General features: G+C 38.8%; 3 protein-coding genes across 11 annotated transcripts; 1 reads left to right on the forward strand and 2 right to left on the reverse strand.

Moving 5' to 3' along the window:
* Positions 1–177: 177 nt before the first annotated feature.
* On the reverse strand, positions 178–3,804 carry LOC119984203 (histone deacetylase HDT1-like). Of its 8 annotated transcripts, none has more exons than XM_038828095.1 (10): positions 3,652–3,804; positions 2,966–3,036; positions 2,660–2,871; positions 2,547–2,551; positions 2,411–2,458; positions 2,074–2,294; positions 1,288–1,404; positions 1,093–1,183; positions 583–715; positions 178–499 (listed from the first exon to the last, which is right to left on the reverse strand). In XM_038828095.1, the coding sequence occupies exons 1-10, from the start codon at positions 3,662–3,664 to the stop codon at positions 439–441; spliced, it is 972 nt and encodes a 323-aa protein (XP_038684023.1). In that variant the 5' UTR covers positions 3,665–3,804; the 3' UTR covers positions 178–438. The 8 variants fall into 8 exon arrangements, with proteins under 8 accessions (XP_038684023.1, XP_038684015.1, XP_038684007.1 ...); XM_038828087.1 differs by having other exon boundaries at positions 2,074–2,300; XM_038828079.1 differs by having other exon boundaries at positions 2,405–2,458.
* Positions 3,805–4,915: 1,111 nt separating this feature from the next.
* LOC119995093 (heat stress transcription factor A-3-like) lies at positions 4,916–7,847 on the forward strand. 2 transcript variants are annotated; one of them, XM_038841471.1, is made up of 4 exons: positions 5,579–5,698; positions 6,132–6,339; positions 6,453–6,540; positions 6,618–7,847. In XM_038841471.1, the coding sequence occupies exons 2-4, from the start codon at positions 6,272–6,274 to the stop codon at positions 7,710–7,712; spliced, it is 1,251 nt and encodes a 416-aa protein (XP_038697399.1). In that variant the 5' UTR covers positions 5,579–5,698; positions 6,132–6,271; the 3' UTR covers positions 7,713–7,847. The 2 variants fall into 2 exon arrangements, with proteins under 2 accessions (XP_038697398.1, XP_038697399.1); XM_038841470.1 differs by lacking the exons at positions 6,132–6,339; positions 6,453–6,540 and having other exon boundaries at positions 4,916–5,698.
* Positions 7,848–9,197: 1,350 nt separating this feature from the next.
* On the reverse strand, positions 9,198–11,912 carry LOC119995094 (ribosome production factor 2 homolog). Its single transcript, XM_038841472.1, has 7 exons — positions 11,763–11,912; positions 11,412–11,501; positions 11,106–11,309; positions 10,277–10,522; positions 9,933–10,175; positions 9,763–9,828; positions 9,198–9,580 (listed from the first exon to the last, which is right to left on the reverse strand). Exons 2-7 carry the CDS (start codon positions 11,478–11,480, stop codon positions 9,458–9,460), a joined length of 951 nt encoding a protein of 316 aa, XP_038697400.1. The 5' UTR covers positions 11,481–11,501; positions 11,763–11,912; the 3' UTR covers positions 9,198–9,457.
* Positions 11,913–11,962: the final 50 nt, after the last annotated feature.

The raw sequence follows: 11,962 nt of genomic DNA on the forward strand, positions 1-11,962 counted from the left end.
CTTATAACCTATATTATCCCAAAACAGTCGTCGGGGAGGCTTATAACCTATATTATCCCAAAACAGTTGCCACTGTGACAAAACCAATACTTTTAACCAATGCCGAGAATATCTTCTTAACTCGTAACCTTAAAACCCACAAGGGAAAAAAACACTTAAAACTACTTACCTTTCAAGTGGAGGAAAAACACTTGAATCCAAACCGATGAGACAAGACCAATAAAATCACAAGTCACAAGCAACCAGCGTACTTTGGTTATCCATTTACAGACCTACAATATTTTCTAATCATTCTCGAATCATTAACGAGATAAAGTCAACTCACAAGTCACAAGCAACCAGAGTACTTTGCTTATCCATTTATAGACATAATCTTTTCTAATCATTCTTGAAACATTAAGAGAGAGCCCCGCATAAGGCAATTTGACTGCCTAGTCCTCAAGTAGCACTGTGCTTAGCCTTTGTATGAGACTGTACAGCACCTTCGGAGTTAAAGGACCTGCCAGAAGAACAACATAGGACATCACAATTCCATGCAATAATAATCACCAACTTCAACAGCTTTCACATGAAAATAATTACCGCTTGCAGAACTGGCAAGAGAAAGCTCCTGATTTTTGATTCTTCTGCTTACTCTGGGCACTGACAACAGGTGTTTTCGCAACTTGCTTAGAAGGGTGAGGAGTTGCAGTGCGGACTACCCCTTTCTTTCCATCTAAAGAAAACAAATATCAATTTAAGCAAAAACAAAAGCATCAAGACCATTAAGCCACAAGCATGGACTCACTAATATAAATTCATAAAAAACCAAAGCATGTTTTCATAACCATGCACAACCAATTGTGGAAATCATCCCCTGTAAGCAATGCTTTCAATTATATATTATAAACTTTGTGGCGGTCCACATGTAATTTACGTAAAAACATGTTGCAATTACAAAAGAGAAATCACATGCACAAACATGGAATGCAAAGTTTTCACAATCAACTCTCGACATAATAAGACAGCAAGAAATGAGAAAGTTCCAGTGCACAGTAACCAAAAACAGATTCAAGTATTGACAAGTAAAGATCAACAAGACAGAGATATCACCAGTCTTCTGGGGAGTGTTCAACTTCGCCTTCTTGTCAGGAATAGGGGTTCTTGCAGCCGATTCAATAGGTCTCTTCTTGCTTGGTTCAGCCTTCATATGTAAAAAGCAATGTGCAATACGTAATTTCAACAAAAAGCAAACAGAGACATAAACAAGTTGCTAGTGACGACACATTCAGATATGGGCACCCCTACTTTCTTTGGTGTTGCATCGTCATCTTCTGAAGTGCCAAGAACATCCTTGTCATCCTCTTCTTCACTTTCATCTTCCTCATCACTGTCATTGCTTTCATCCTCGTTATTAAGCAGACGCTGAAACATATACAACCAAATGCAATTCATAGAAATTAAATGATTTCCTTCGGAGCATCACACAATTGCATGACAAACACTTAGCATAATACCCATACAACAAATGTTATCTAAAGTGACCCACGAAATCTCCCATTGCCTGCAAACTCCCAAAAACATCTCACTTGTACAATGAAGTTTAACCAGCCCTTCAAACTTTTTCACATCTTACTTTAACAGGCCTTAAAAGGAATCCACACCCACGTGCACTTCCTAAACTACAGACAGCACATTAAAACCAGTAAGAACACAAGATAATGCAATTTCCTGTGAGGTGAAAATAAATGCAACCAAACTAGGATAGTATAACACCCAGTCCACTAACACTACATTAGTGCATTATTGTGGATGAATGGAGAATTGTTCAGACAACTGAAATGGGGCTGCCATTGAGGTGGCAAAGTAGATGGCCCAAAAATCATCGACTGGCAAGCTTGGACCTAAAGCTAATGAAAAGAAGTAAATACCTATGCAAATCGGGCATTATAAAAGAAATCTATCGCCCCTAAACACATATAATCAGAAGATAACAAGTAAACAACATTAAACTGCCAACACATGCCTCAAAGTATGTATTAAAACTAGTTTAAATTCTCTGATCAAAATTTATGTTTGGAAAAATGTCAATACCTGAACTCCCTGATCGTCACTCGAATCCTCGGCATCCTCACTATCACCCTCGTCATCTTCACTATCATCGTCTTCATCATCACTATCATCCTTGTCCTGGATTGGCTTGATGCCCTTGCTTGGTTCCACAATTTTTACCTGCTTAGCTGCTGCATTAGAATTGGGCTCCTTGGCATTTGCCTTTTCCACAATAGGCTTGCTTTGGGTGGCCTGGGAACCAGCTATACCTAAAAATTCAATATACATACAAGAGAGGTGAAAAATTATTAAATAGAGTGGACAGAAATCTAAGCTGATGCACAGCAATAAGACAAATATAAGATGGCTTCACCTTTACCATTGTCAACAGGAAGGAGAAGTTCCTCTTCACTATCATAATCAGACTCTGCAATTTAGACAATACAAAAAAATAAGACTTCAGGCAAAATTACATATAAATGAAGATATATAATGGATCAACTCACCAGATCTACCATGAGTTCATATCCCAAGACAAAAAGAGGTCAAGGAATACTCACACATTTACAATACTGAACCAAAATTCAATTGAGAAAAGGGGGTAGGGAGAAGAACAGAGAAAGGATATTCAGGCTGGGAAACTTTATATCCAGTGAAGTAGACACTTCCATTTTTCCAGTTATGAGACAGCTCAAACTTCTTCTCAAACGCGAGATCAAAAGATAACTGCGGGAATTTCTCAGGTGACAGTGTTCCAAGAACAAGGTTCTGATTTCCAATCTTCAGATGCAAGCAAACAGACTCATTTTCCTTATCCTTTTTCACCTCGGGAAGACATGCCTGCACATGGTGAATTTGAATAGTGCGCACTAAGATAATTAATGCAACAAGGAGCATATGAGTAAAAAAAAGACCCCAAACAATCAAGACCGACCTGTGAAAGATGTAAAATCATTTCATCACCAGGTTCAACCTCGAGAGGCACTCCACTTTTGACCTCAACACCTGCATAATCACATCTGATAAGGACACTACAAACCACATATAGGCAAACTATAAATGCTCCTGGGCATTCACTCTTAATTTCTGATACAAGTGCGTAAAATCAACTATTCAAAATAAATAAAACAAACTAGAGAAAGCGCACGAAACAGAAGTTGAATATCATTTTCCGTTTTCATTTCCAAGCAGTCTAACAGAATCAGAAAATCAGAATGCGCAATATGAAATTTATAGCTCATGAAATAAATAACAATGGAAAAAGAAGCCAATCTCAGTCAATACATAGTAGCAAAAAGAAATAAATCCAAGCAAGACATAAATAAAGAAACATAACATAAAATTAGAAATACAAAAACGCATCAAGACAAGGCACTGCAGCGAGAACACGAAGCCCTAACTTTTTAGTCGCCGAGAAAAGACCGTGCAGAAAACAGAAGACGAAGAACTCGCAATTCACGATTTCAATCAATACATCTTCTTGGCAACCAAACAAGTAAAACAGCATAAAACGTAACTGCAAACGCTTACGCATCACGAAAAAATGAATGAAAACGCACAACTCAAAATACAAAATATCCGGCCGGTCAAGAAGATAAAGGGAAAGAGAGAGGGAATTACCCCAAAACTCCATCACTGAGATCGACGAGCAATTGCAGGATCAATAGCTCCGATTTTGTGGAAGGTCAGAGCAAGAGATTTACGAGAGTGACCGAATCTTTTCGATTTGCGATGGAAGTTTTGTCAAGTCTCAAGTCTCGAAGACTTGAAGACCTTAAATTGAGCAGGCCCACTGGGCCAAAACCCAATCCACCATTGCAAAGTGACTTGCATTGAGAATAAGTGAAAAAATAAATTCAAATTAATAAATATTTGTCCAATCGAATCCAGTATTTAGAAAGAAATTTGAATTAATACATCCAAAGGATCAATTTTGAGGATCTAAGACACGCACCGAACATCCAACGGCCTAAAAGATAGCAGCATACCTAATCCATGTTAAGTTACAGCAATAACGACATATATCAATTGCAGCATATCTGAGGGAAGTTTTCTGAGAAACATATATTGTTCTCTTAATTACCAAATAAAAATGAATTTTGAAAAAAAAAATCAATTCCTTAACATAGGTTCGATCTCTATTGAACCCGTACATTTTTTTTTGTTTATTTGGCATGCGTGATTTACAGATTATTGAACATGCTCATTATTTTATCCAATCAAAATATGACTTTTTTTAAATTTTAATGGAGAACGAGAATGGATAACGTAAACCCATCAAACCCAACCCAATTCAAAACACGATCCTAATCTTCTGCATGTATTCAAAATTTTAGATTGGAAAGATGGGTATGGAGCAATTTTTACCTTTTCTTTTTACCCTTTGTTTACGAATTTGAAATGATATATATTCTCAGTTTATATATTTTTTAAGGTAATATGAGAATCTATAATCATCATATTTTGGGTGTGTGCGGAGTAAACTCATAGACCCGCACAATAACCTACAAATTATTCGTATGTCAGGCAAGCACATGTTGATATGATATTTACCAGCTCAAACAAGTGTTGATATTAATCAAATATAATCCAACGAAGTAGAAGTATATGAGCGGCCGAGGTTAGGAGGAGCAGAATATTTTTACGCTAGTTGCAATAAAATTCACCGACATCTGCTAAGATTGCCACGTGTCGATTGCGAAATGGGTGGGGGGAGTGATTATCTGGAAACGGAATCAAAATATGCTATTCAAATCGAGCCTTCTTATTGGACAATGACTTTGCTTAACCACCAAGTATTATGACCATTGAGAGGCTCACAACAGTAATTCAAACTCAAAGATCCAGAAACAGAATCCAACGGACAAAATATCTGGCGCGAAATCCGGTCCCACCCGCCTCCTCGTTAACGAGAACCACAAAGCAAACGCAGTCATTCGATTACCAGGAAACATCCTAAATAGCAGCGAGTCCTCGTTGAAACTTCTGACTCGAATCGAATGGCTCGAACCACGACTCGTTGTTGCCGTGGCCGTAGAAGACGAAGACATGACCCACCGCCTCTCTGTCTCCAGAACTTTTTTCATACATTTGGTCGGCGAAACTACCAGAACTGCTTATATAAACTCCAATACCCTTTGCTCCCGGATACTTTCTTACTCTTTAGTTGCCTTACAAAACCCAAAACCCTATTTCAATTGTTGAAACATTTCTGACCGGAATGAATCCTGGAGACGAAGAGTTCCCTAAATCTCCTCCTAAACCGGACACTGACATCGTTGATTGTCCTTCGACCCAATCAGTGACGGCACCGTTTTCTTCACCGCCCTTAATGGATTCTCTACTTATTGACTCTACATTGATGGAATTCAAGGCGTTCGATACGAGCCCATCGGGCGGCGAGCGGGTTCCGGCAACTATCAGTGGCGCAGAAGAGAACATTGGGGTGCCTCAGCCGATGGAATGCTTGCAGGGGAACCCGATACCGCCTTTCCTGTCTAAGACGTTCGATTTGGTGGAGGATCGATCCTTGGACCCGATAATCTCCTGGGGATCTACTGGGGAGAGCTTCATTGTTTGGGACCCTGTGGAGTTCGCGAGGCTTGTACTGCCAAGGAATTTCAAGCACAACAATTTTTCCAGTTTTGTGCGCCAGCTTAATACTTATGTGGGTATTGCATTAACCCACACAGCGCCTGTATCTGGTTGCTGTGTCATCTGTATGTAGATACTGTTTGTTCTTATTTTTGTAATATTTTTGTTGTTGTTGTTTTGCTTTTTGTTTATTGGAGGTTGGCATGTAATTGATTTATTGATCCTGTAACCGTAGATGATGTAAATTTTGAGAACATGGGCATGTAAATGGAATATGTAAAGATATTCTTGATGTAACCGGTAATTGCTAATCTATTGTACGAGACTTTTGTATTAAAAATCACCTTGATTGGAAGTGCCATCAGATTTTTATGTCATTTTGGATTTGATTTACAGGTAATAAATATAACTGGCTGCTGTTGCTGTTTATGTTGATCTAACTCTTATGTTCTGATTATCTGTTGTTGAATGTAATGAGTTCATTTTTGTACTGGATTGATCTCTAGAATGTTCATGTTGGGGGCACAATGGTATTTGAGTTAAGCATGTCTGAATTTTATTGTAATCTTATAATGTTCTCTCTAAGAGAGACAGAGAAGCTTCTTCGTTCGCCTGCTGATATTTAAGAACATGTTTTCGGTTCTTCATGTGGTCAACGAAAGAACATTCTCCACTCTGGTTATGTAGTGCAGTTGGGAGATGCATTTCCAGCAGGTAGAATTTCAGGTTCCAGTACAACATAAAATTATTTAGCTGCTTTATATAATTTTACGTGCTATCTGAGCTTTTCTCTTCGTGATTTCAAAAGCCAGCTATGTGATATACAGATTATCTAGGTGGTGGATTGCTCCTCCTGCGCATAAAAATTGGGCTTCAACTTTGCCTTGTGTGACGATCTCATTTATTGCACTAATGGTCAACTTTTTTCTTTTGTTATTGGACGATTTATTTCTTCAGCACTCATTCTGAGTTATTTTGGCTGCTGTAATTAGGGGTTCCGCAAGACTGACACTGATAGATGGGAGTTTGCCAATGAAGCATTTCAACGTGGCAAGCGGCATCTACTGAAGAACATGCAAAGGCGCAAGTCACCTCAGTCCCAGCAGGTGGGGAGCTATCTTGGGAAGTCTTCAGAGGCAGAGAAGTTCAGATTGGAAGGGGATGTAGAGAGACTGAGAAAGGAGAGGAGTATGATGATGCAGGAGGTTAAAGAACTGCAACAGCAAAACCAAGGGACAGTCCAACATGTGGAAGCAGTGAATAAGAGGCTTCTGGCAGCAGAGCAGAGACAGAAGCAGATGCTTTCATTCTTGGCGAAGCTGTTTCAGAACCCAGCTTTCTTAGCCCGCCTTCGTCAAAAGGGAGAACCAGAAAGTCTCGGTTCTCCTAGGATGAGGAGGCAGTTTGTTAAACACCAGCAACATGAACCAGGCCAATCAGATGCATTCTTGGAAGGGCAGATTGTGAAGTACAGACCTGAGGGGCAAAACCTTCCCATGTCTCCTATGCTTCCCGGTTTCAATCCATTTGCTGTCAAAGAGTCATCTGAATTTTACTTACAAGGTACAGACAGGATGGGTTCTGGTGTAGAAAGCATTCCATATCAAATTGAGAATGTTGAATCAGATGAACTAGCCATGCCAGGGGAGTTGCAGGTACCAAAGGGATTTATGAGAACCCCAGAACCCTTTAAAGAAGGCACGTCAAGTTTTGGAACTGAAGATCCACATTTTAAAGGGAAGAATGTGATGAGCACTGAACAAGAGTTTAGTCCCGAGTATTTTCCTGAGTTCTCATCTCCTGGAACTGAAAGCATCATTAAACAAGAGGATGTATGGAGCATGGGTTTTCACACCAGTGCTGGTATGTCTAGCTCTAGTACCGAGTTATGGAGTAATCTAGTCAGCTACGATACGCCTGAGTTGGGGCTGACAAGCGAGCTAACAGATATCTGGAATTTAGGTCCTATACAAGCAGCTGGAGGTGCTGCCATTGAGAAATGGCCAGCTGTTGAAAACCCCTTCAATGAACCTGAGAGCCATTCTGGCCAGCAAAAAGATGATAGATCTAAGAGTACAGATCCATAGGGCACCATTTACTTACTTTGGCACTTGCTTTCCGTTTGGATTTTACTTGTTCTAGGTTATGGCATCAATCCACTGAACATTTGTTATAATATATGATTGATTCTTCTCTGGTTATAAAATTTCATTCTTTCTAAATCTGATATCCTATTATTTCTATTGGCGGAATTTTCCCCTGACCTGCCATAGGTTTGAATCCTGCCACCTTTCTTGTGATATATCCATCTTTCAGTTGTTTAGTGAGCCGTGCTATCTTATCAGGTGCAAATTGAACGAGTATTGCGTGTTTTCTTGCTAACAAATACTGCTCAAGTTGTGATCCTTGCAGGTGTACCCAATCAGACAAAGGATTATACTAGTCTGGTCCGGTTTGGACACCTTGAGGGCTCAGCAATATTACAAGGTGCTAGATGAAAGGCTTCTGGTAAGACATTACAATTGATTAATCTTGTTTTGTGTTTCTTAGGTTTAGAAAGCATTACCTTACTATTGGGACTCTGATTCCATGTAGTTTTTACATTACGTAAATGCATCTACAAATTTATCCCCAGTCGGATACAAATAAAATATTTGGCTAGCCTTTTCTAAGGAGCTCAGAGGTAAAAAAATATGGATCATAATCACTTCCAGAGAAATCAGGTCAATGCATCTCTCTGAGTTAGTTGGAGAGGAACGAACCATATCCGAATAGTCTGTTAAGTAGGAGGAGCTCAGGTCAGTTAAGAAGGCCGATAGACATTGTAGTCATTGAAGAAAGAAAGATTGTAGTCGGGAGGAATCAATGAATCTGATTTATATTTGAAAATTACCAGGGAATTTTGATTGACACATCCTTTTGCAAGTCTGCTTTGCTGCATATATATACTTTTCTTTTCCCTGGAAATTTGTCCAACTGCAGCTTATTCACGCCAGGTGCTGATTCCGGTGATATCTTGGACACATCTTGTTGGGAACACCACTTCTCTGAGATGGTTATATCAGCCGACCTTGATGAAACTAAACGGATGGCCGCGAGGTTTTGGAGCAGCCTCTTGCCAATTATAGTGTATTTGCTACTCTTTTCTGTTTCTCGGAGTACATGCTCTAATGGTCTTTTCTGATCATCCTTGTATAAATAATCATGCGATGAAGAATCATCTTTTGTATAATCAACACTCTTCTGAACCTCTGTTTTGTACTGATTAAAACGTCGCCATTTAGGAATAGATCCCAACCCGCAAACCCGGTAGGGTTTAACCATTTGTACTGATGCCTAGTATTATTTGAATCATTACTTGAAGAGAAATGAAATCTTGGTTCAAAATTAAAGTGCTGCGAGTGTTTCCAATCTTTTCAACTTGGCAAGTCCAGTGCAACCCTGAATCTCTCTCCTGCGTCTTCCAATTGCTTGCAATAGAAATAGAAATAGCTCTGACACAAATTTCGACTAAAAGACATCAAACCATGAAAAAATAGCTGTTGAGAAACGGCCACCATCAAACAAGAAAATTCAAAGGGATAAGCTAAAAGCTGTTTAATCCAGAAAAAGTTAATAGAAACAAGACTTAGGGCCACTATGATTCCTCTTACACAAAAACATAAGGGACTCGATGAACAGAAGCTGCGAGAGGGATCTAGGTCAGGGATCTCAACTCTCCATCCCCATCAATTTCGCCCTTTTAATTTAATACGAAAATGCAGTAATGTAAAAGCCGAAGTACAAAATGGCATTCAAGAGCCCAATACAACACCCGTGCACATTTCTAGATCTATTTGCCTTCTTTTGCTTTTTTTGATGGGCGCTCCTCAGGCTTCTTCTTCATCTTAGATTCGCGTTCACGTCGCTCTCGCTTCTCTCCTTTAGCTTTGTCAATTACCACCATTTCTTGAAGCTGAGTTCCACAAAAATCGTTCAGAAAGAAATTGTTCAACAAACCATTATTGATAGTGGTAAAAATTGGTCTTTGGGAGCAAAACCCCAAAATTGTTAAACTGAAAATGAGGTTTAAAAGTTTGCTGTACTTCCAGAACATATGCTTGACATAACATTATAAAGTGAATACTCTTTTCTTACCTTCTGTTCAGGAATGTAAACCCTTCCAATCTTCCCTTCTATGACATCTTTGCTAACATTTTTCACCTGCAAAAAAAAAAAAAAGGCCCACGCATTAGTATGCGTTTCACCCCATTTCTATGTAGTAAACCAGCTTTTTTCCAAGGGTAGGAGGGGGCCCCAATCGTGACCTTCTTAGGATGCTGATCTTTAGCTGTTTTCATAGCTTCTTTCTTTAGGCTGTCATTAGGAAGACGATGACGACGAACCACCAAATCCATGGAAGGACCAATTTCTACCAGTTCCATCCTTGGAACTATTGTTCCAGACTTCTTTAGCCGTAGTGCACAGTGTGTAAGGAACACTCTATTTGGAGATATAGCTGTACAAACATAAGCACGGTCTATCCCAGCGAGATTTAAGTTTTCAGCAACCTGCACAAACCATGATTCTCGCTTTAAAATGTATTTTTTTCCTATCTAAACTGAAATTAAAAATGAAAACAGCAAGAAAAACCAAAGATGCAAAGATTGACCTCTCCCCGAAGGAGATCAAGCACAACTTCCTTCAAATGCTTTAGCTCTTCCACACTTTCAAAGGCTTCTCCAATAAAGGAAATGAAGGGTTTAGACCCTACTTTCGGAGCAAGCTTCTTGTCGAAGGTGAATGACTCCATGGGTTTGAAATTCTCAACTCCAACCTCGACAAGATCATATACATGATGATCATATGTGCGGCCAATAACAAGATTGTCAGGCCGTTTCTTTGAGTGTGAGCCATACTGCATATACAAGCCAAACTATATATTGAAATAGATACTTATAAAGAAAAAAAAAAGTCACTAGCATGAGAAAATGAAAAATCTCCAAGAAATCAATATGGCATTTCATGAATGTGGCAACCGTGTGTAACAAAATCTTTGTAACAATAGCTTATTCTGCACAATATTAACTTCAATTGGAATGCAATCCAAAATCATAAAGCACCATCCAAACTAATACATCTTAAACGAATAAAAATCAAAATAACCAGAAGAGGACATTATTGTAATGATGTAATCATTAAGTGGAGGAAACCAAAACATCAACTGATTCAGTTGGGAGTATGGCTGCACAGTGAAACAGAATGCGGCATACCTGATCTGAATAAAGCATATGGAAAAAAATATAAAAGAAAATATCTAATTGAGCAAAATATTGAACACCAGAAAAAAAAAAAAAAAAAAAAAAAAAACACACAAAACAACCACAAAGGAATCAACCCTGATGACTATAATTCTCAAGCAAAAAACCCATCTTTAAACTATTTCACACAACAAAACATCTTACACAAAGTTCTGCCTTATTTTCATCAATTTGGCTTACCACAAAAATGCTGCAATCAGTTTTGAGAGAGAAGAACTCCAATGAAGTCTCACCGCCACTTTCAAATGGTCTTATATTATCGTTCTTACGGGTATATCTGATAGCACTGTCCCTCTTCAAATGATATATTCCTTTCAATACGTCATTCAACGTACCACTCGTTTTTGTACCTTGAAGTATCAGTGTTTTCTTCCCTGTTTCAACCTTTATTTAAGCATCAAAACACATAAAGAATTACCTTTAGTCATAATCTCTTTCCCGAAAATCAAACAGCAAAAGAAAATATAGCAGGATTACAGAACTCACAAGTTTCGGAGCCCGTTTCTCAAGCTCGCGCCTGATTTTCCCTTTCTTTGGTGTTTTTACCTTCAACATGATTAATTGACTACAGGTTATCTGAAATCACAAAGAAGGAAGACATTTTAATACATATATTGACAGATAAACAATATTTACATATATTTAAATACAAGTAATGTTCTTCTTTTCCGTTCAAAATAGAGAGAAGCAAAGTACTAGTCATCGGCAACTGACGATGCAAAGCAATGATGGAGACCAAAATAATTTGCGATTCAAGCAAACACGGGGACTTAACTACTATTTTAAGCAGCAGATGGAAGGTGACAAAAGGCGACGGTGTAGAAGAAAAAAGCTTACACTATAACAGCGAAGAAGAACCGCCGGAGGGGCACTCGAGGTGACGGCGACGAGGAATAAGAAGGTCCCCGTACAAGAAGGCGAACGAGGCTCAATATACTATCTCAAAGAAAATAGTTCGCATTAGGGTTTTGTTTCTTGATTCAGTTGGAGGGGCTACGGGGTTCAGGCTTTCAGCTATGAATATGGGTCCATTAATG

This window comes from Tripterygium wilfordii, chromosome 3 (genome assembly GCF_013401445.1).
Source record: "Tripterygium wilfordii isolate XIE 37 chromosome 3, ASM1340144v1, whole genome shotgun sequence".
Taxonomy (NCBI): Eukaryota; Viridiplantae; Streptophyta; class Magnoliopsida; order Celastrales; family Celastraceae; genus Tripterygium; species Tripterygium wilfordii.

Coding starts and splice junctions, on each gene's coding strand:
- LOC119984203 (XM_038828043.1), bottom strand. Junction 2,301..2,404: donor TCCTGTTGACAATGGTAAAG/GTGAAGCCATCT, acceptor TTGAATTTTTAG/GTATAGCTGGTTCCCAGGCC. Junction 1,405..2,073: donor GTGACGATCAGGGAGTTCAG/GTATTGACATTT, acceptor TATATGTTTCAG/CGTCTGCTTAATAACGAGGA.
- LOC119995093 (XM_038841470.1), top strand. CDS start 5,252: ATGAATCCTGGAGACGAAGAGTTCCCTAAATCTCCTCCTAAACCGGAC. Junction 5,699..6,617: donor TGCGCCAGCTTAATACTTAT/GTGGGTATTGCA, acceptor TGCTGTAATTAG/GGGTTCCGCAAGACTGACAC.
- LOC119995094 (XM_038841472.1), bottom strand. CDS start 11,480: ATGTTGAAGGTAAAAACACCAAAGAAAGGGAAAATCAGGCGCGAGCTT. Junction 10,523..11,105: donor CTGATTGCAGCATTTTTGTG/GTAAGCCAAATT, acceptor TTGTATATGCAG/TATGGCTCACACTCAAAGAA. Junction 9,581..9,762: donor TTTACATTCCTGAACAGAAG/GTAAGAAAAGAG, acceptor TGTGGAACTCAG/CTTCAAGAAATGGTGGTAAT.